Raw genomic sequence first — 24,520 nt, 5'->3', positions numbered from 1 at the left:
TTTATGTTTTTTATCTACAAAAACTCCGGGCATAGCCCATTATTTAAACTCATCACGTTCTATAAGTATATATTGTTTTGTTACCCAGTATATTGTTCTCTATGCTTCATCTTTTACTTGTTGTAGGAAGGTTTCCGCCATGACCATGGAATACGAGCGCTACATTACCATTGTTTTCCTGTCTGTCTTCGCACTGGTAGGAACTGTGGGTAATATTTTAGTTCTGTACGGCTTCACCAGGTGTCGCCAGAAGTTCACGTCTTCATTGTTTATCCTTACTCTGGCCGGAATTGATCTTATATCGTGTGTCATCACTATACCATCGACAATAGCGATGGAAGTTTTGAATTTCAACGTTACATATGACGCCGTTTGTAAGATATATCACTTTCTGGTATCCACGACAATTCCGTTATCAGCCTTCGTCATGGTGGCTATTGCCGTTGACCGTTACTTTTGTATTTGTAAACCTTTCGCAAAGATCATGACGCACTACCGCGTGGGGATAATTGTTGCCAGTCTGTGCATAACGTCAATTTGTCTCGGAATGCTATCCTGTCTGAATTACGGGGTGTACAAAAACCCCGATAACGTGTATAACACCCTTATAGACCGGAACCTGTCGGACACCGGACTAAATCAGGTTATGGAGGCACAGTTGAGGGAGCTGCTTCGCGAACTCAGTACCCATGACAAAAACTATTTACTTACGGAACCAATCAACACGTTTCATTGTCAGTCATCCGCCATGTTACTCGGACAGGAATTCTTTTCTGTGTTTGAGAAGATCTATTCTTCCTTTTATGGTCTTTCGTGTATTATTGTAATCATCATCTACTCGGTCATCTACAGATTTATTCTTAAACGCCGACAACGGCGCCTGCGCATGGAATCATTTCCGTGTTGTACCTTCCGGGTTCCTCATCACAATGGCGACAGTGAAAACACAGAGGTGATGTACTTAAGTCAGGACGCATCTGTCGTGATGGAAGAACGCGACAAGAACCACAATGCCGACACCCAAAGACAACTTGTACGTAGTGAGAGTAGTGAAAGAAAAAGGGACAAGTTCAGTCTTGGGCATGAAAAGCAAGAACGAATCAGGAGAAATAACATTAAAACTGCCATTATGCTTTCTCTGGTGGCTTTAGTGTTCATAGTGGCCTTCCTGCCAGCTTGGCTGATGAAGCTGAGGCTGGTGAAAATGAACATTGTCGTATTTAACATGTACTTTATTTACAATGTCATCAATCCTTTTATTTATGCGTTTATGAATCCGGACTTTCAGGCGCAGTTGAAGGAAGTTTTCCTTAATTTGTGTCGATGAAAGACATCGCTGTGGGTCATATATTGGTCATATTTTTATTCGAACGAGAAGACAATTTTGACAAAATTAGCAAGTTACATGTTATTTGGAATTAGTATTTGAATGTGTGTTACTGTTTGAAATTAAATAAGTCTTCAACAAAGTAGGGCCCAACTGTTCAAAATGTGATAAGTGCATCATTCATCTGATTATTGGTAATTCAATTTCTCATATTTTTAGAGAATTAAAATATTTTCTCATATGTTAAGGGGTATTGTTCCTAAATTTCACAACGTTATGTTTAGTTTATTTTAACAATAATCATTTCATTGAGATTTGAAAATTAGTCCGATCAGTTTTTCGAACAACTAGGCCCAGATGGTGACATTTGAAAGGATATTATAAGTGTCATATAACACCATGTCATGTTTACATTTGTGAATCTTGTGTATATTATTCATAATCAAGCGTTCTATCTTATGACGCAACGAATATTGATACTTACAAAATTTGTTATGGAAATTAATTTTAAACGTTGTCGTAGGTCCCAATAGTGTTGTCCTTCATCTGCCTCAATGTACGCGTGATTGTGATTGTGGTGGTGGTACAATTAGTATAGAGCTAACAGGAACTAAAATATAGATATGCGCCTGTATAGAGTATAAAGTTCATTGAGGCGACTAAAAGCACAAACAAATAAAAGAACTTAACTGGTTAGAGTAGAACGACAGAGTCAAACTATTAGACAAATAAGAACAGAACGACATACAACCACATTCAACATACAGAGACATACAACATACAGATAGGATTAATATACGATAAATGGTAAGGATGTAAAGCAGCAGACAGACACAAAGCCAGATAGTATGCCAAAGACACGCAAAGGGAAAAGCAGCAAAACGACATACAAATACATTCTCGGACTAGCAATTAAACATACAGGATAGCAAAAATCAGAATGGTGGATAAAAAAGCAATCAAACAAGTAAGAAGATCGACTAATGTCTGAATGACAAAGTTTAAAACATTAGAAAACATAGCTATGCAGAAAATGAGCAGAAAAATACAGACATGCGATAGTAGTCACAATTATACAAATAATTAAAAAAACCAAATGCAAACCGACCATCGAAGAAACGTATTTTTATATGGAAATTTAAAAAATGTGTAGATTTATATGGAAATTCCGCTAACATTTCGCTATTTGGGTACAAAGCGGACAAATTATCGAGGAAACGTATTAAGCCAATAAAACGAAAGGTGATGAAGTCTTCATTGTAACATGGGTCTCTGCTATGTGATCCTCATGAGCTTAACGAACAACAGCGAAATATTGTTCAAGCAAATTGAACTACAAACTATCTCTAATTGGCAATAGTAAAAATCTTAAGGTTTAAATCCAATGAAATTGATGCCGGATGCATTATATTTCATCAAGTCCCATGTGTGTTACCGAGGAATCTGTAGCGTTGCCAACAGATACTAGTAGTTGTGGTCTCCTTATAAAGAGGTGAGAAAAGTGATTACCGAACAGAAATATTTCGTAAATTTCTAAATACCTTATTAGCTGTTGCTATTTATGAAAATCCATTATTCTACTCACTTGTATCAGCCCTAATTTGCCTCAACGAGTACGCGTAATTGCAAAAATGAAACACAGAATAACGAGAAGTCATCTAGCAAACAGTCATTAGAAGGCCTTGTTGACCTTGGAGGCCTTTGACGTCACCATATATGGGCAGACATGTTGATATTTGAATAACCATCAACGTTAAAAGTGTCTACTATCGATCAAATGAGATCCATAGTTCCGGGAAACTATGTTCGATTGTGCTCAACATTAAAAGAAGATAAATTAAACCCATTTATCGGGAACTCATCTCCAACGTGGCAAGATAATGAGTACACTCACTTTCTAGAAAATTGTGACCACTTTACTAGTATCTGCAACATTGACGTCATACCCCTTTACTCATGAAATCTCTTGGAGTGGTCGATGTTACACAAAAACGAAAACAAAACAAAACTTTATTTGGCAAGACAGCACCTTCAAGATAGCGCAAGGTAAAACACAGGGGAACGAGAATTAGAAACTACTTTGCCGGATTAAATCTTCACCCATAACCCGACTAAGAATCATCTATGGGCGGGGGATATACCCAAATATATGCAAACACAACTAATGGTCGGGTTCCCGTGTGTAGAGCGGATTCGTTGAAGTTTGATAACTCCACATTACTGTACCAAAGTTAACACTATAATTCAACCAGTTCCTTAGAAAATTAAAGTCGATAGTAAGTTATCATTTCTTGGCTAAAACGTACATGTCTATTCCCATTGACATACGATTTAACAGACACCTATAACCACATTAAGTCAAGTGCTCGTGAACTTTTCGGCTTACTAATCACATGATCATTGTTAGAATCCCAAATGTGATTTTACGGTTTGCGAAGTAGTTAGCAAAGCTTGTATAATCATATTTGTGTCAGAAGTCATTTTGTTCCTGGTATCCCAAGTTGTGACAACATAACTGAAGTGCTGCATGTGACACTGCAAATTAGACAATTCGCATTCAGACTGAATCTGAAGTACATGGGATGCAAAGGTCACCAACATATTACATTTAAGGTACGATTGCGAATTCTCAAGAGAATCTAGTGGAAATATATCATTACGTTAGACATGTTTTAGCATAACCATTTTGTTATCATCCTGTTGGCTGTATGTCTGTAATTTTCTACTGTGTGTGTTTACAAGAAATCGCTTATTTTAGCTGTCATATCTATCTCTACCCAAAGTTGTCTTTCCTAACTGTGAGTGTCAAGAACACCAAGAGATATATATGTTAGATGATGCGAGGAACGACAACTCTGCATAGGAACAAGTGCATATACAGTGAGATAAAAAGAGTAAAGGTGACAACATCGCGTTAAATTTGTCAAAGGAACGGCAACTCTGGTGATGGGTGTGTGTAAGGATCTGCCAATCTGATTTGTGTGTGCATGATTGAAGAACAATGATTTTGTTTTGTGTGGGTATAATAGTAAATATGTGAGGGAAAGTGTGTGAAAGGCCATAGTTGTTTGTCTTTGTTTTGCGTCCCTTTGATTTTCATCAAGGCAAAAACACACAAGAAATAAGCACAATATTCACTTAGAGAACAAAAGCTGTTAAGGCATTAAAATTGGTCATTGTTCTCCAAAATGCAATTACTGGCTTACAATTGATCAAATTCAGAAAAAAAAAGATGTGTTTGGGGGAGTATTTAAAGATTTTATTCACTTCTTTGCAGACGATGGGAAAGTTTATTGTTTAGTTCCTAAAAATCGTTGATGTTTGTTTTCAAGCCCTTACACCTACCCACAGAAATCACACAACTATGGCCTTATGAACGATATATATACAATGTAGTTTGTGAGTGCGCCGTGTCATATTATAGTACGACAAACGACAACTATTAATGTACGTATATTTAAGAAGTCAATTTGTGGTGAAAGTGAGCGACATAAAAGAAGTCTTTGATGTTTAAGGGGCAAAATTAACAATATGTGTGTGTTATTGAGAGTACGATATACAATTGTATGATATAGTGAATGTACAGAGTTTAATATCGTAATTATGGATGTGTGGAGCGAAAACTTTTGGTAGATATCGGAATCATAGAGACAATGCCGTCCACATAAGTCGTACCCATCCCATATGTATTGTGAAATGTACCCGAAGGTATATCTTACCTCGGATAGGCTCTAGTCTCTTGCTCAGCCATGCTCAATATGCCATATTTCTGTCGCGTTACTGCTGTATATAAATGTCATGGTAACGCCGACAAAGTTCATATGCCATAAAGACATGTACCATAGTGCTACCAGTATGAACTTAAACTGTAAATAAAGAGTTATATATACATGGTTGAAATTTATATCGATTCAGTTTGTAAATATGATTAATAAATAATTGTATGTATTGTGAAAATAGATTTGCGGCCACACGTATTCGCCGTTACATTTTATGATATAGCAGATGGAGGGTTCTGTATGTGTATAATGGTGTAAACCACTTTATTTTAAGAGAAACAAATTTTCTCATATTCTCTCCAAAATGTTCGAACCCAAAATCAAAAAATTTTGCGAATTGTTGGTTTAAAAATGTTCATTATGAGGAAAAGCTATTAACGAATACATTCGCGAATATATTGAAAATGAGGAAAGCGCGAAATATTGTTCCCGAAGAGAAATCACCGGCCAGCGGTCAGTACCTGGCAACTGCCCCACCTAGGATTCTCGCGACTACGAGATGGAGGGCTTGAGGTAATATGTCGCGACATTTTTTTTTTTAATTTTTTTTTTCAAAAAATAATTTTTTTCAAGAATCAATTTATACATACGAATATGTAACATACATTTTAAACATTCAAAACAAAATATACACGTATTGCATGTAAATTCTTTGTAAGTATATCTTAACCACTCGGCCACCACGGCCCCTTCCAACCACATATAACAGTTCTTCAGGTTGGCCCAAACTCTCAGGAAATAATTTTGACGGTTGACTTCAAACAAAATGTAATAAAACAGTAGTATAGTAATTCATAATCCTTTACCACAAGTAAAACTTCACAGAACTATGATTTTTGAAAAACAAACAAACCTTCACTTTAGAATGTGTGTCTATCATACATTATTTAACATTTCCTGGACACTAATAAATAAATGACAACATATACATGTATATCACGTCAAATGTCTCCTGCAAGTAATTTTTGATAACATTTCCATTCATGAAAAAAAACCTTGTAAAATGCCTCGTCTACCGCAGTCGTATATACATTATTGCGATGCCACGCATAACGCAAAGTAAACACGACACAGTCCAAAATTATCTCACTTCGGAGTTACCTTCCATATTAGTATACCTCCCGTTGCCATTATCTTCCATTTTTTCCATATCCCCCCCCTTATGAATTAAGTCAGAACTATTACTTTCCCCTTCTATGTAGATAAACAAACGGCCAAATACTGCTCGGGAAACAAAAGTGTGCAATGTAATTTAAACATTTATTATACAATGTGTACTATTCTGTATTTGCAGATTACAAAGTTATCTGCACTTGCGGGTAGGTATTGATTGAGACGTCATGTCTTTGCGAGTGTAACGTCATACTTTTCTGAGAAAACGACGTTAATTGGGCTCACAAATTAATGACGTAGCAATCGATACCTACCCACAAGGGAGCTAACTCTGTATTATTCAAAGACGGAATACAAATGTAAACAATCGACTTTGTCACTATCTCGCCACCTGAAGAGGTTGTGTATCATGTGTTATCGATATCACAGGACATGAATAAACGATATTTCATTTATTTAATAAACTGAGGATTTCGTATTGTTCTCGGTGTTTTAATTGTACAGAGCGATGTAATACGTCCTATATATAACATGTAGATAGCAGGGCATCATCTTATTATTTATATATGGGAATTTGAATTGTGCTCGTTATTAATATAAAACAATGTGAATGTCTCAGTTATCGAATGATACGGAAAATAAAAAGTACATATCAATAACATAGTTTGTTTTCATTTTCCTTGACAGAACAGGGAGGGGGGCAAATATGTTTAATATTCTGATTTTGACGAGTGATTTACCTGTGATCATTATAATATGGGTTGTGTCTTCAGAAACCCAGTGACACAGCACTATGGGAGTTCCATCATGACAAAGAGACGCAATATGAACATTCAGCTGTTTTACAAAACGCACACACAGCACTTCTCACACATACAGCCACATAGAAGACCATCTTTAACAACCCTAGTTGTTAACAAGACGTCTAGCAATATCAAACCAAGTTAAACCACAACTATTTTAGGCAGTTGGTTTTTTCTCTCTCTGTAGTCTGACTTTTGTTTTCAACACTTGAAACCACCAGCAAGCCAGAAATGGTTTCCTTATAATTTCACAACAGAAAGTGTTTAACTTGTTGGTGTTCCTTAACCATGTATCACAGTATAGATTTGTATAGAAGATAATCAATTTGTAATCGCACCTATTTACTGTCGCATTATTTCCTTCCAGCCTCTGTAGGCACATGTTGTAAAGATTGGTCGGTTGATTGGCCTTACCGTCCTATTTACAGCTAAAGTTGTTTAAATAAAGCATCACCTGTTTGCATTTGTTGTGTGTGCGAATGTATGTTTTCGGAGGCTGAGGTAAATGTCACTTTAATAGTACTGTATCGCTGAAGCATACCGCCAAAGACACCAAATATCACATTCCACACGGTCACATAATATTGGCAGCGGGCAAACCAGCCGTTTCACTACCTGTATGTTGAGCGCTAAGCAGGATCAGAAACTGCCACTATGCTGTGTTTCGACCAAGGGACAGAACCCAGAGTCTTCCCCCACAGGAACCAATGCTCAAAGCAAAAAGTGATGAAATTGTTATGAAGATAGAAGTCAGTTAGGAAGAAGAGATTCTAAATTTAATCGCCTTTTACGATATTGCAATGAGATACAACAAGTACAATTCCCGTTTACCTATGTGTGAACTCATGTCGCCTGAGGCAATAACGTATCGCTACCAATGAAATACAGCCCCATGACGTCATGGCGTCAACAAAATTACTATTTCCTCGGTAAGAGTTTAACATTTTTTATAAACTAGACTGGTTTTACTAAAACCATATTAAAACAACAGAATGTTCATTGAAAATGTCACGCATGGAGAACTGACGTGCAGTCGCATCTTTTTTTCCAAACTCATTTTAAAATGGCGCGAATATGATAGTTGGACAATTTCAATATTTTGTTTGTTTGATTATTTTAACGTCCTATTAACAGCCAGGGTCATGTAAGGACGCTCGTCCATGCATGCAGTGTGTAGCGTGTGAGAAGGGGACAGAGCCCAGAGCCTACCTCACAGGGGCGAACGCTGAACTCAAGGCCTAAAGTGAGGCGGTGCCAAGGGAGGCATTAGGAAAGATAAAGTCAGTTAGGAAGAAGAGAAAAGATAAGATCCTAAATTTAGTCGCCTTTTACAATCATGCAATAGGGGCAGCAGGTACAATTATGCCCTACCTGTAGGGCCAACAATTTCAATAAAACGTCAAGGTATGAGAAATGTTGATATGAAGGATAGAGATAGTCTACCACGAGATCACAAATAATTGTAAAACTCTCGGCAAGCGTTGGATGTTTAATATTGTGTGACCCTCGGGTAGAATATCCCTTTCAAAGAGGTCTACCTGCAGAATATGTGTCGATTGGAAATATAGGTGATAATTGTTCCTAACGGGCGTTATTCTATTTATCTGCCATCCAGATTATATTTATATCGCAATTATTGCAATATAACAATCCTTTAATTGCTAAATATTTCATGTCACAGGCTAAATATTTCATGTCATAGTTAAGTATATATATAAACTACTTGCATCATAACTCCACAGACGCAATAAATGCAAACTTGGCAAAGAACTAAAGAAATATGCACAGTTCATTGCGGCCGTCAAGCAATAGGGTCTCCTCGTCTTTTTTTACTCGCAAAAACGAGGAGTTCCGATTGTTCATCAAGTTATGAGCGTAACGAATGACAACTCTGATTGAAATACAATGTACCTTTGTAATGTCCAGTCGACTTATGTTTTCCAGTTTAGCACTTTGATAAATCGAAATGAAAAATTCAACTTTGGCGAAAAAAACCTATTCCATGGGTCACATATTTTTTTAAATGAAAGGACGAACTTGTTACACGAATTATCTTGAAGAAAGTATTTTCAAACAAATGCGTTATAAAATACGGGATAAATACACGTATTTTGTTGTCGCCTGCGTAGTGACACGTCTTTCGTTGCATTATACAAATACCAAGATGTATTGCTCCACCTAATGGAACAGAACTTTTAAAGCACAAATACGAATCAATGATGTGAGCGGTGCTCCGCCCACATTAACTGACACGTAATGGGGAATATCAACAAAAACATAAACAGGTAACATTGTGTAAGAGCATTAAGATAGACGAGCTGAAGTTAGACAAATGACCTTCTCGACAGTAACAGGACGGCCCTGTCAACTCGACATTTGTCATCTCGGACAGCCTAAGGGAAGGACAACACGGTCACATCACCAACGGCGGGTTTATCTTGTAAACACGATTCTCATTGGTTAATAACCGTGTATTAACCAATAGAATAAAGTGTCTTATAAATAAAGATGTATTTTAATTCGAAAATGTCAGTATTTGGTATAAATGTATACATACTTACACGCATACAATATACATCGTTATACGACAGAGGCCATGTGTGGGATGTCCGATGATATAAATCCAGCTAGAGAGCTTTAGTTATTCTATTTGTGACAATGTTTGAAGTAACATTTTAAAATGTCAACCAACGTTATCAAATAGATGAGTAACAGGAACAAGTACACTATAAATTAAACAAGGAAAGTAACTTGCTACTCATCCAAGGACCAGCTAGAAGGCTTCGAAAGATTTAAAACATAAGAAGCTAAAAATACAAATCAGTGACTAAATTAAATCTTATCTAAAGAAATATCTTATAGAATTCGTTGAAAGAAAGAACACGAAAGCTATGGTGGCCTGCTAATTAAGTTACAATATATCACGCATAACAGTAAAATTACTTTAGCAAATACCTTGAAAATCCTATAAAAGCCTTCCTGTAACGCAAATAAAAATCTCGCTAAAAAACTAGCCAACATTACCGTCATGCAAATCAATAAAAACTAGACAGCTATGAAAAGTCAATTAATATAAAGATCTTCAATTATGCAAAAAACGTGGATCCAAATCCAACAAAAACACCTTTGTCACGTGAATTAACCATGATAGGTTAATTACACAATATGCTATGCTAATTTAACTGTTTACACTTTTGTAAGAGCGATATGTGTATTTACATAATTTCCCCCAAGACGTCATATTATATCCTACGACACCTTACCAATGCAAAAAACAACTCACCAAGAACATATACTTGTATATGTGTAAACTTATACACATATTTCTCCATATAGCGTAGTAGTGGACATACCTCTATGTACATAAAACTGCTGTGATATACGAGTTTCCCCTTGGGGCCTCTTACCTACGACATCCCTTCTGCGGGGCCTCATATTGTTTCAGTTAACGAAGTGCAACAACAGGCCAGGTACTCCGTAGGTCGTACCAAAGTCATCAGGCGTTCATCACAACAGGTAAGTTTCTTCTTTCTTTCTATCAAACACGTTTGTCTATTTCCTCTCTCTTCTCCTTTAAACTTTTTTTTCAAATGTGGATTTTTTTGTAAACAGTAGAATTTACATGAAACAGATAAGATATGGTTTACTGATGTTTACAAACAGACTTATTAAGGTCCGAGAAACTTTCGACCAGTGGTATCAACCTTGAAAACGATATAAAGGTGACATCTCGCTGCAATTCAACGTTGTTAATTAACATGTGTTGAAACATGGCGATGCATGTATAAATACACAGCTCCGTCTGACGTTTTTAATTAAAACTATATTGCAGAAAATAATGGAATTATTTAAATTAGGTAAGAAGCTGTGCCGCCCGCCCATTAATATGTAAATGACTTGATGATGCATTTAAATTGTAAAACTATATAATATTTCAAAACAAATGAGTAATTAAAGATATGTTGGAATTGTTTTAATTTCCACAGCGCCAATTTGTAATTCATAGATTAGAAGAATGTGTAGACCAATTTGCATTTTCTAAAGATATTGTCATTTGATATTTTGAAAATCACTTTGTTAGTTATTGAGTATTGTGAATTACCGTGTTATAGACAAGACGGCGTCAGTTTATAATGATATATAAACTTGGCTTGTTTCTGAAAGTACATGTTCAATTTTAGAATATCACCATTTGTTCAGCTTAAATGATTTCCTATAATATACGTAACTGTGAAGTCTTTTCACCATTTTATTACCGAAAACCATATAGCAGAAAACGTGGTTCATTCATATATGGGATTGTGAATATGTGAATATTTTATCTGAATCATTATACACGTGTTCGTAGAATTAACCATCCGGTTGGACCGGAACCGGAAATTGATTGTACTGTTGTATCAGATAATGACAGTCTATTTCACGACTTATTTTCCAGCTAAGTTGTAAGTAGTGCATTTTTATTTGATGACTAAACAAACTACTTGACATTATGAAAAGTTCACTGAAACCGGAGTAACCTCTCATAAGTATGGACCTTTGCTGCGAAACCATGCGATGCTGCAAGGGGCTTTGCTATATCTACATGTCTCTATAGACTATTCAATCAATAATGTGAACAAAATCACACATACTGTTTATTGTATTACAAGTATATTTAAGTATTTCAATTAATATCTAAGACCAAATCTACACCAAAAATATTTGACATTATTTCCATATAAAGACGCAATATGGCTTGCGATTTCGCCGCGCTCTTTACTAAACATTTTAAGAGAGAGATAGAAAAACTGTATAAAGCAAGTCGAAGCACTATCGTTTCCTAGATACCATTGTCATTGTCTAAATGATATCTAAAATGACTGATGCAATTTCTGGTTGAACTTTTAAAATATAATACGATCTTGGTTTTCTTGCATTGTTAGTTTAATTTGTATAATACTGTATCCTGTGACTATGGAAGACATATTTCATTCGTAATTGACCAAAATGTTCGTGTAAAAGCAGCATGATTTCGTCTGTAACTATTACGATCACGTTACATAAATCAGTGTTATAAACTCCCGTCCAGTTGGTGACCATCCCCATATATGGTGATGGAGACGTCACGCTGTCAGCGAGGTGGTCAGTGTTAGTGCCAGAGGATGTACGAATGGTTTTACACTGTCAGAATGATGGTCACTCAGACACATAAACGTCGTCAGCACACCTCGCCCGGGGACAATCAAACACAACAATGGTGTTCTTACAGTATTGTTTCGGTAACGCACGGAAAATAACAATCTATTATATGTCTCTGTCTAAATTAATGTCATTTATTACATCTTTTGTCCTCAAATGGGAATTTCAAAGCAAAACGTATTTTATTACACAAACATGTCTAGGATAATGCAAAAAAAATAGAACAATGTACTTGTCAAGAGCACCTTTTCACTAATATGTTATACTGCAAGATGGGATGTGTAGAAGTACGTCTATGGCTTCAAATTTAGTGCTGATAGGATTATCAGTCATATGCAGCCCTTGTCAGGCAGCGTTATAAGCCGTGTGGATAATAAACTTGATATATCTTACAATAACCCCTATACAAGTTATGCATACTTTTGGTTGGTCGGTTGATTGGGCACTAATCACTCTTGTTGGTCCGGATGAGAGTACGCGATGGGGTTCAGTAATTAAAGCCGGTGACTAACGACACCAAACAAACATTTCCTATACCATTACTATCATTAGAACGGTCAACGATGTCAAAATAGTAATTGTATTTATAAACCTGCCTATTGATAGGACGGTCAGCAATGTGTCATGTGGTCATTTGCGTAAGTGTTGGTACCTAGTGGTCAGCTACACCAGAACCAAACATTATCCTACCAAAACGAAACCAACACATAAATGGCTGTTAATTACATCAAATCTACCATGGATGTTAATATGGCTATCAATTACATCAAATCTACCATGGATGTTAATATGGCTTTCAATTACATCAAATCTACCATGGATGTAAATATGGCTATCAATTACATCAAATCTACCATGGATCTTAATATGGCTATCAATTACATCAAATCTACCACAGATGTTAATATGGCTATCAATTACATAAAATCTACCATGGATGTTAATATTGCTATCAAATATATCAAATCTGCCGTAAATGTTGATATGGCTATCAATACTTTTTGTTTGTTTGTTTGTTTGTTGATTAATTAACGTCCTATTAACAGCTATGGTCATGTAAGGACGGCCTCCCATGTATGAGGTGCGTTGCGTGTATGTTGTGCGAGGTGCGTGTTTCGGGAGACTGCGGTATATTCATGTTGTGTCTTCTTGTATAGTGGAACTGTTGCCCTTTTTATAGTGCTATATCACTGAAGCATGCCGCCGAAGACACCAAGCAACACACCCCACCCGGTCACATTATACTGACAACGGGCGAACCAGTCGTCCCACTTCCTGTTTGCTGAGCGCTAAACAGGAGCAGAAACTACCATTTTTATAGACTTTGGTGTGTCTCGGCCAGGGGACAGAACCCAGAGCCTTCCTCACAGGGGCGAACGCTCAAACAATACATTAAATCTACCATGAATGTTGATATGGCTACCAGGAATACCAATAACATTTATCATTTCAACAAGAGTTTCCACAGACAACGAATATACCGCAGCCTCCAAAAACAACATACTACAAAATATTGCATGAATGAAAGGCAGTTATTAGGACATTGATTTAATGATCCACCAAACCAAATCATTATAATATGGCTGGATACGGATATTTGAGCACCACAACAACAAATATTTGACTATGACTGTTGAAAAGTCTGTCAACAACAAACACCAAACCGACCCTTATTTGACCATGACTGTCGAGAAATCTATCAACAACAAACACCAAAACGCCCTTATTTGACCATGACTGTCAACAAGTCTATCAATAACAAACACCAAACCGCCCTTATTTGACCATGACTGTCGACAAGTCTATCAATAACAAACACCAAACCGACCCTTATTTGACCATGACTGTCGACAAGTCTATCAATAACAAACACCAAACCGACCCTTATTTGACCATGACTGTCGACAAGTCTATCAATAACAAACACCAAACCGCCCTTATTTGACCATGACTGTCGACAAGTCTATCAATAACAAACACCAAACCGCCCTTATTTGACCATGACTGTCGACAAGTCTATCAATAACAAACACCAAACCGCCCTTATTTGACCATGACTGTCGACAAGTCTATCAATAACAAACACCAAACCGCCCTTATTTGACCATGACTGTCGACAAGTCTATCAATAACAAACACCAAACCGCCCTTATTTGACCATGACTGTCGACAAGTCTATCAACAACACCAAATCGAACTGACCACCACTTTATTAGAACGGTCAGTGGCACCACACAGACGAACTCTCATTGCAGTGTCAATATAACGGTCACTTAGACACATAAACGTCACAATCAAATCTATATTGGGATCATAAACAGAAGTGTTCACTGAGAATGGTCTTACTTGGGGTGATAAATTAACATTAATGTCTGTATATCAATTTGGTACCGATTTCTTATCACCCGATATTCACTGGACTGTCAACGTAAAATTGGCATAATTAGCTTTTGTCGTCTTGTATGTGTATATAGGTGGTTTGTGTGATTCTTCCGTTCTTATTGTAAGCGCAACCAAGTCTTTGAATGGCTAAACGTAGCAGAATCAGAGTAGAATTAATTTGTGATGATGAATTTGTAGTGTGATCCCACTGAATCGTCGTCTGGAGACGAATTGACTTCCTATCTGGTATGGACACAACAGAGGGTCGGCTACGTCCTTTTAGCACACATAACATTTTCGAACGATGTTAATGTTGAACAGGTATATTTACCTCTGGAATTTATTTGTCCATTTCATCTATTCCGAGTAGTTTCCTAGTTTTTTTTTATCACTAACACTTTCTAGCATCACTGATGGAAGGACAAAGCATCTACAGGGTGCAGTGTAGCTCATATTTCACCGTAACTTTGTCTGTTATATGTGCTTTTATCGTGTGGGCTTGTGTAAAATCCTTGGTTTGATGGCCTTTAATCCTGCACTGGAGTTAAAGATGGATATACGATGGGTTTTGTTGTAGAGTTTGGTCCTACGAGGCGACTAAATCACTGGGAGCCGTTGGCTGTGCCAATAACCCCAATCGATCTTATACTTAATGAATATGTTTTATTGTACTATCTCGGCAGTTTTCTTCAATTTGTATATTGTGCCTAAATGGCCATGGGTGTTGATAGTTTATGTAAAGCGTATGTATACTAAATATAGTGTATGTTATTTAACTCGCTTAGCCAATTCGACTCAATTAGTGTTAACTTGAAACAAAATAGTATGAATTGTGTATTTATATTCTTCAAGAAACTTAAATGAAGTTTCGGTAAGTTATGGTATATATATATATCAGAATGGCCTATAGACATTGGAAATCTTTGGACGTTGAAGGTGAATGTTGTTTTCGATTATGGCATGCGTCCAGAAATGTCTTTAAAATTCAAGCAAACAGAAAGATGTTTTGATTGCATCCCGGTCCGAAATCGTTTGATCCAGGAAGCTCAAACTTTCGGGGAATTTAGACATTAACTCGTGGCGTACGTAACTGGATAACAAGTTCTGCTTCCTATTGGTATATAATGTATTTGTACCAAAAAAAAAAGATAAATCGACGTTCCCTGTGGGATAACGTGCAAAGACAAGTAGTCTGTAGACTAACACACAAAATGTAAATACAGTCATTAGCGAAAACTTATTCTGATGTATGGCACGCCCTGTAACAGGAGGACATTCGTCATATTAATTTTACTAAAACCTCTCCAGTGATATCTCCTCTAATCATGATAATTTGACGTTATTTGCTTGTACAAATTATTTACATTCATCTAACGACTAGCCATTTATAGACGCACTAGGACAGATGAAAAGTGAACACTCAATTGACATTACCAAGCAAACCCTCGAATCCAAACTAGTAACATTTTTGTCCGACATCTTTTCCCCTCGAAAACAAACGTCCTCGCCAGTTGGTCATTCCTCTTAACTTTTTTCTATACTAACATGGCTTGCCTTTATCTTGTATTACCAGCCTGTAAATGAATCACTGTTAAATACTGCACTATTTTGTAAGGACATGAGAGTCAGAAAACAAGTACAGCTTTAATGTCCTCCAAATCCAAATTATTGAAATGAAATAGTGAACACTTTCTGTGAGTAATAGATTTTTGAAGTAATATATGATTGTGTACATACACTAAACATTTACCGGCCAATTCAACATTAATTTGACGTTTTATGTCTCGATTTGTTATTGTTGTTTGTTTGTGTTTTTTATTCTATCATTTGTGGTCAAATTTTTTTTTGACAAAACAACATTTCAAACAGGTGTTTTCAATTATTATAGAATGTTTCGTTACCTGTACGTCTATATCTAGGCCATGTCACCTCTAGTCTTGACATTGTCCCCATGTACTATACCAAACCTGGCATGTGACCTACTGCCAAGATAAATGATGCTGTCCATTGATAGATATATTAAAGCTGGGCCAAAAGGTAGGGGACCGTCCAGGGTCAGCTGATATGGCATTGTGTGTCAGTTACAGACCTCTGAGGAGGGAATACCCTCTCGCGCAGAATTTCTTCGATTTAATGAATTCATGTCATCAGTTCGTTATGAATATATTCTAAAGGTCTATATACATTTATGTCACATAATTATGGAAGCGTTATATATTTATCGGACAGCTTATTGAGTTCAACCTGTGCTTTCATTGTGGCGTATTCTTTGGCAGTGCATAATAATTTTACAACGTTTATCAATTAAGTACAGCAAAACGAAGACAAGTCTAAAGTGTAACTTTGAATAAAATAACCAGAATATACAGAAGTCCACTAAAATTGTCATACTAATGTGTGGTTGGCTGATGTGATTTTTTTTTCCATTTAGTTGGTCAAGCAATAAACAGAAAGAATCTCAAAGATTCTGTATTCAATTATACCATTAAGTTGAGATAGTGATTTAGATTAAATAAGTCACGTGTTCGATTACGAAGATATACATATATTATGCAACAATGGTACCATTGTTTTAACATAACAGGACTGTAAGTACATGTTAAAAAAATCATCATCGATTTTAGAAAATATCCATTGTTTGTAAACAATACACCATTTTATCCCCGATAAGTAATAAACTGCAGGTTATTGTTTCACTTGTTTTGAATTGTGTCGGGATAAAAACTGAGAGTTTAAGGCACAGTTAATGTTTCCTAATATGACTGACAGTAATTATGGTAATATACACACCTATCTGCATGTGTAATTAGCTCGAGATCACGAGACCCGAATGCCAGTGACGTTATCTAATTATGCATGTAAAACACGCGCGTTTAACGTTCCATCCATTCTTTCTGTTTTGACAATAGTAAATTTTGGTCAAAATATGATAAGCTATTATATTTTAAGTTTGAAACTTCTTGATTTAATACAAATTTCAGAAACATAATAATTGTTTGATTTGATGACGTTGTTTCTTATTCGTGATTTAATTTTGAAGTGACAAATGCAATACGCACATGTACATGTATGTATGAGGTCCAAACAACAAAACGACAAAGGAGAAAGTGCCAAATTCCGTCTCTTACATATATTTAAAAAAATACTTTCAATTTCTAATTTGATTCCTGTTATATTTCTAGACGTGTATCTAAGAGAATAGTTGTTCTTTGTATTTCATAAAATACGCAAACCATAAAGCCGTGAAGTGATGTGTTTTCCTTAATACGCAGAAATGTCTATTTAGCATAAAGCTAGTCTATTTACGTCTATTACCTTACCTTCACACATATGTTTACCTGGAGATCTAGTGCATGTCTCATCAATCTAAACCTGTGTATTGGTGAGTAATGAACTAAATGCTTAAAGCTGTTTTTGTCAAATTACCTTGTATTAAAGATGAATTTCGTATATCCAACCTTTAAATTCGACAATGTGCCTAGCCGCATTGATATTAACGACTGTAGAATTCAGGTTACTTTATAACATGTAATTAATGTCATATCGTTTAAGTACCTTGTGTAAGGCTGGCTGAATGTTTTGGGGTTGTTTTTTCTCCAATTGTCTTAATGTAATATGTCATTTCCATTGTAATATTAATCGGAGGACTTTACTTTAAACGATGAATTTTATTTTCGTTACAGTCACCATGAAGTCGATCCTAGTTGTATGTCTGGCAGGTGTGCTATTGTCCTTCGCCAACTGTGAGCGGGATGTAATACAAGGTAGGTGTCTTTGTAACTTTATAAACAAAAATAAATAAGCGTCTTTCGTGTGACTATGTTCCATTGCCATATTGATCATGGTCGATTTTAAAAGCAGTCCGTATATTATGTAATGGCCGCAAACAGTATAGCCCATGGTATTGGACCACCTTCATCATGAAGCAAAAAGGGGGATCATTTCTTGTGACTATGTAATCAGTAGTGTAGTCTTCATAACCATACGTATTTATCAGTTAACTGATGTACATCAGTTTAATGGTGGTTTGAGCGTTTTGACGTGACGCTCTTTTCAAATACATTGTACAAATTTTATTAGGCGCCCGACCTATATATCATGATTACGCAATATCATACTTATGTTGGAAACAAAGATGGTTTTAATAAAAAAAAACAGTATATAACAACATTTGATTTTTATGTAAATTAATTCAATTACATCGTTATGAATATTAATGTTTTTGTCATACTTGTGTTAACTTTAATTTAAATTGCAAAAGGCATTCCTTGAACATAATTCTTTTTCACAGGCCATTTATCCTAAATAAAGTTCTATTTCTATGGGTCGTTGGTAGCGCTTAATGTCATTAACAGCTAAATTCATTTAAGGACGATCCCCCGTGTCTTTTGGGAGGCTGCAGTATATCGACTGTCTAAAGGAAAATCATTGATAATTGAGGCCGAATTCATGTGATGATATATACTGGTTAAGCACCTGACTTATTGGTAGTACTAGCAGACGTCTACTGGTTAACCAATGTGTCTTCTACCGATAGCTTTACCACCTGGGCAAATAAATTATTTCTACTGCGAAATGTTATTCTACGGGTGTAATCACTAATACGGATATTTTGTTAACTATACATTCTTCTGGAAAACTATCGGTTATATCTAATGATATATGTATCATACCATCTAAACCACGCGATATTTACTGACAAGATTATTAATATTTAATGGTAGAAACGTGGACTATTTATATTAAATGGTAAAAAACAATGGATTATTAATGACAATACCATTGGATGTGGGTAACACCACGCGCTATCTGTTGGTAAAATCACAATATTTCCTTTTCTATCTATTTCAGCTCGGATGGACACAGGAGCCGTCTCCACACAATGTGGGAAGATAGAATTGGGATTTTCTCAGGAGGCCCACCTATCGTCCAGTGGAAAGACACCTCAGGGATCTTACTATAGCCTCCTTATATCTGCCGTGGGGGACTTACCAGCCAACTGCACCTATCGTAAACTGTGTGTCGACGTTACTCATAGCCGTATGGACTTCTGTTTCGCCAAAGTCCACATCTCTGGGAAACACTTCGAGAGAGAGGATATAACAGCAGTAGGTACCATAGAATACCAGAACCCACCCGCTCCCAAACCTCCCCCTTCCTTTAGAATCTTTCTCCCAACCAAGGAATAATCTACCCTTTGACTCAACAACATTTCATAAAGTTTATAAGATCAATTACATCACATGTCCATCCCCTAGCTTTGTGATATGTCCTGAAAGAGATGCAAAAGCATAACTGTAACGACAGCAACACATGTTTGATGCGATCCTCCAGGGTTTCATATCACTGTCGTTATATCAACATCCGGGGGGTCATGATAAAACTGAAGGCAGTTCAGGAGAAATAAACTGACCGATCAGATGCATGTAGTCTTCCTTTGTGGCTTACAGCAACGCTCAGTATCAAAGCAGTACGGTGTATAGTTATCCGATTATTGTACCTGCTGCCCCTATTGCTTGATCGTAAAAGGCGACTAAATTTAGAATCTTATCTTTTCTCTTCTTCCTAACTGACTTTATCTTTCCTAATGCCTCCCTTGGCACCGCCTCACTTTTGGCCCCTGTGAAGAAGGCTCTAGGTTCTGTACCCTTGCCGAGACACACCAAAGTCTATAAAAGTGGTAGTTTCTGCTCCTGCTTAGCGCTCAGCAAACAGGGGGTGGGACAACTGGTTCGCCCGTTGTCAGTATAATGTGACCGGACGGGGTTTGTTTCTTGGTGTCTGCGGCGGTGGTATGCTTCAGTGATATAGCACTATAAAAAGGGAACCAGTTCCACCATTCAAGAAGACACAACACGAACATACCGCAGTCTCCCAAAACACGCACCTCGCACTTCACATACGCTACACACTGCATACATTGGAGGTCGTCCTAACATGACCCTGGTTGTTTAATAGGACGTTAAAATAATCAATCAAACAAGCAAACTACTACCTGTCTCATTTGTTGTTGCACAAAGAGCTTTCAGTATTGCTATGCCATAATCCAGTGGGCCTGGAATATCGAGGATGGTTTAAATAATTCTTTGTAACTTTGTCCAAACGTTTAAAATCCTACGTCATTTACTCCCATATCATAATATTTTATATCTGCTTTGTACAGGAGATGGGTTGTGGTAAGAAGATCCCAGAAGATTGGTGTACGAGTGCCGAGTACCTGGAAGTAACGGTCCTGGAGAAATCTAACTACGCCGAAACTGACGGCTATGCTTTCAACATTACAGTTTCCTCAAAATGTTCCAAAAGTGATGGTGACGAGCAGGAAATAAATGATGGTAGGTATTGCTTTATAAATTAAGTGTAGCTAAAGAAATGCGGGTGTTGTCATGGGGGTAAAAAAATCATAGTGGATTAGTGACATTTTTCCTGGTGTAAAATTATGGAGGTCGTTGTCATAAAGAATAGTTTATTATATTAGCAACCCTTATGTCGTCTGGTGTTAAATGATAAAGGTATGAGACATAATAAATAGACAGTTACTTATAGTATATGTTGGTGTTGCGTTGATTGCATGTGACGTTCATGATATACGTTTCTGGTGTCGATAGCAACGAATATGGACATTTTACCATACGTGTTGCTATGGTAACGATTTTTTCCTAGGTTATAAAATGCAAGAGATAACTAAAAGCTTAACACAGCTTTAACATTGAAACAATATTATTATCTGAATTACTTAACAGGGCGACTTTGATATTGTAGTTTAAGTTAATTGACCATTAATTATACTAATTAATTGAACGTTTCAGATTATGTCCCAATCGACTTGGAAGAAGCCATCCACCAGGCCCGAATTATCGGTGTGATCGTGGCTGTGTGTCTGGCGTGTATGTTCCTCATCACTCTCCTTCTTACCTACCTGTGGTACAAGAACAAAAAGGACACCGGTAACTTCAGACAGGAGTCGTAATCTGGGACAGCAGAAATCTTCATGACAAGAGATTGTAATTGACAACTTTCTTCAAAATGAAGAATTTGATTTCATTGCCAGTAGGAAAACATCATGTGTAAAAAAAATACCAGGAAAGCGGGTTTTCGTTGAGTCATCTTACTTCCACATGACTGTGAATGATTTTCCTAAAGTCGCCTGATGGAGGGGAAATAACTCCTAGAATACGAAGTTACCGCTAATTTGTTACTAACTTTATGCAAGAAGGGAAGTAACTCTGTTGAACTTAGCCGTTGTGGGGTGTGTTTGGCGTGGTTTCTTGCGAGATAGGCAGAAAAATATCCGGATGTCGCTATGTGATGAACAGCTCATTTATATCCAGGTGCAGAATCACTTAATAACGCCATGTCAAAGTCCGAAGTTCTATACATGTATGATGTGTGCGTCTTGTGTTCTAAATATTAGTGACTTTGAAACCCAGGCAGTAAAATTATTGTTTAAATGTTGTTTTACATGTAAAGATATATACGAAGTATGAGTGGACAGCTGTGTGTTATAACACAGACTGAAGAATGAGTGAAAGTTAATGTCGATATGAAAATTGGGTATGAATGCTGCCGTACATATGTCTACACATCACAGTAAACCTTTATTTGCCAAGTCTTTAACATTTCAACAGTTTCAATAAGTAGTCAAACAAAATTTCGGTACAGCGAATATTACTTTCACATCCAAGTTCCAAATAGTTGTATGTTCTCCATCGTTGTAATGCATAATGTAATGCATCATGAACTGCAGTAAAAACGTAGCTTACAAAAAAAGAAAACATGGATGGATGCTGAACCATTTTCGGTAAGACTTGATATGAGATGAGGGTATATGACCTGAAATAATTCGGTTAGTGTGGCCTCTCTTTGCTCCACTCTGCTCCTTCATCCTCGATATTTCAGGGGTTACTATCTGTTGTATAACAATAGTGATAATAACCCCTGGATTATTGAGAATGCTGCGACTGATACCAACTCAAAAAGTGGGCAAACGGAGATAACTCTACCGTGCTTAAGTTACAAAAAAATATTCATGTGTTAAATTGTTGAATAATTAAAACTAGATTGTAGTTTAGCAAACTAGCTCATATTGTAAATAATTCAGGAAGTAAGCCTTAAATCCAGATGTAGTTTCTCATATAGTAAGTAGAGTCCATTGTCTAGCAATATATCAAAGTAGATATCAGTTTAGCTAGGGGTAGAAACATCTTGGAAAAGCCATTTTATAATTTGTTGTTGACACAATATTTTTGTACTGAATCCTATACTTGAATAAAACGGAAATTTAAATATATCGGCCATTTATTTCGTATTTTATTGCCGAATATCAGTTGGTGTGTTCAGATATCATGTTTGATTTAATAATGTCCAAGAATTGATTAAATAATGTTCAAGAATTTGACAGGGGTTTTGGACGAGTAGACACATTGCATTTTACACAGTTCAAAGTTCCGAAAGACATTATTTTTGATATTCAGTATGGGATTTGTTTACATTTTGCAAAAAATGTCTGAATCTCTTTACTAAAAGAATGTAATTATATTAACCGTGGTCTCCACTCAATAAAATTGTTCAATATTATTTCAAATGTTTTATTGAAAAGACAAGTCACATCTCAAACAGCAAGAGATGTTATTGCTTCTAAAAACAAATATTTGTAACAATATTGATGTATTCATATCATATCTTGTATAGAGAAATCGTTGCGTATACCTCTTACAAGGATTAACAAGTCTCATACCTGTCTTACCTCTTAGTATCTCTTGCAATACCTGATTATATGAAGTTATGCAAATTTCTTAAAAGATATAAACCATGGATTATTTTCTGGAAACCATATTCATTTTTTAAATATAGGCATTAGTACTTAGTATTTGCTAAATTATATACGAGACAATAGTTAAATTTAATATATCTACTCTGACACACAGAAGGCTAATATAATCAAAGGTATTGAAGTATTCAGGTATTTTTTATAATTTTTTATTTTTTTGCCAAACAATATATCAATTTTACAATAATCAAATAATCATAAAATATGAATATATTTATCTTCCATGCACATCTTTCACTCTGCCATTCTTTCATTCATCAGTATAATTACATTGTTTGGGTTTTTTGATAGAGAGGGAGGAGGGAGAGAAAAGATAAAATAAAGAACAAAGAATTGGGGAGGAAAGAAGGAATAATAGGATGAACTAGAAAGGAGAGATTGTGAAGAATAAGAATTAAATGCAGATATATTCTTATATGAAAAATAATGAATAAACAAATAAATAAACATGAGTAAAAAAAGTAAAGAAAGAAAAAGATAGAAAGAAGAAAAAACGGAAGCAAGAAGTTAGAAAGACAATTTATTTTTGATAGGGACAATTGCATTAAAAATTACTGCTCAACATCCCGATCAAAAGCAAGCATGACGCATGTATGTATGACAACAAATAAATATATATTCTATTTTAATAGAAGATATTTACAACCGTCAGGGATTCGTAAGTTCTACTAGCTTTATCCATTTTTTCCAATCTTTAGTATTTTTTTAAAGTTTTTCTCCTTTTCCATAAGGTATATATCTTTGAACATAATAACAATCTTTAATACAGTTTAAAAAAACCATCACATTTAAAGAACCATGTAAACATCTTGTTCTATAAATAAAGTGTTTGATAAAAAAAGAAAAATTTCATTATCTATTCTTTGATATATGCCGTTATGATTAAGTTTTCCGAAAAGCATTGTTTCTTTATAAATTGCAAATGGTATAAACAGAATTCTAAAAGACTTTCAAAGTTTGCTAAAAAGTTCTGAACTTCAGAGCATTCCCAAAATAGATGAGAGGTATTCAGGTATTGTACATTTAAAATAATTATTAGTATAGTATTTTACAATTTATAACACAACCGACAAATATATATGAAACGGGGGGAAATGCTAGCTACTGC

The 24,520-nt window shown here is 35.9% G+C and overlaps 2 protein-coding genes across 2 annotated transcripts; both read left to right on the top strand.

Annotated features, from left to right (window-relative positions):
* The first annotated feature begins 130 nt into the window (after nucleotides 1–130).
* LOC138320152 (cholecystokinin receptor type A-like) lies at nucleotides 131–6,851 on the top strand. Its single transcript, XM_069263207.1, has one exon. It carries the CDS (start codon nucleotides 140–142, stop codon nucleotides 1,325–1,327), a length of 1,188 nt encoding a protein of 395 aa, XP_069119308.1. The 5' UTR covers nucleotides 131–139; the 3' UTR covers nucleotides 1,328–6,851.
* A 3,522-nt stretch (nucleotides 6,852–10,373) lies between these two features.
* On the top strand, nucleotides 10,374–22,870 carry LOC138320143 (uncharacterized). Its single transcript, XM_069263200.1, has 5 exons — nucleotides 10,374–10,538; nucleotides 18,266–18,346; nucleotides 19,434–19,690; nucleotides 20,746–20,917; nucleotides 21,392–22,870. Exons 2-5 carry the CDS (start codon nucleotides 18,271–18,273, stop codon nucleotides 21,550–21,552), a joined length of 666 nt encoding a protein of 221 aa, XP_069119301.1. The 5' UTR covers nucleotides 10,374–10,538; nucleotides 18,266–18,270; the 3' UTR covers nucleotides 21,553–22,870.
* The last annotated feature ends 1,650 nt before the right edge of the window (nucleotides 22,871–24,520 follow it).

Source organism: Argopecten irradians, chromosome 1, assembly GCF_041381155.1.
Source record: "Argopecten irradians isolate NY chromosome 1, Ai_NY, whole genome shotgun sequence".
NCBI lineage: Eukaryota > Metazoa > Mollusca > Bivalvia > Pectinida > Pectinidae > Argopecten > Argopecten irradians.
Note: the sequence above shows the minus strand (reverse complement) of the source record. Positions and strands in the feature narration are given on the sequence as shown.

What these genes read in the sequence shown, in the direction of transcription:
- LOC138320152 (XM_069263207.1), top strand. Translation starts at nt 140, where the DNA reads ATGACCATGGAATACGAGCGCTACATTACCATTGTTTTCCTGTCTGTC.
- LOC138320143 (XM_069263200.1), top strand. Translation starts at nt 18,271, where the DNA reads ATGAAGTCGATCCTAGTTGTATGTCTGGCAGGTGTGCTATTGTCCTTC. An exon ending in AGAGAGAGGATATAACAGCA is followed by an intron (nt 19,691 to 20,745) that starts GTAGGTACCATA and finishes TGCTTTGTACAG; the next exon opens with GAGATGGGTTGTGGTAAGAA. An exon ending in CGAGCAGGAAATAAATGATG is followed by an intron (nt 20,918 to 21,391) that starts GTAGGTATTGCT and finishes TGAACGTTTCAG; the next exon opens with ATTATGTCCCAATCGACTTG.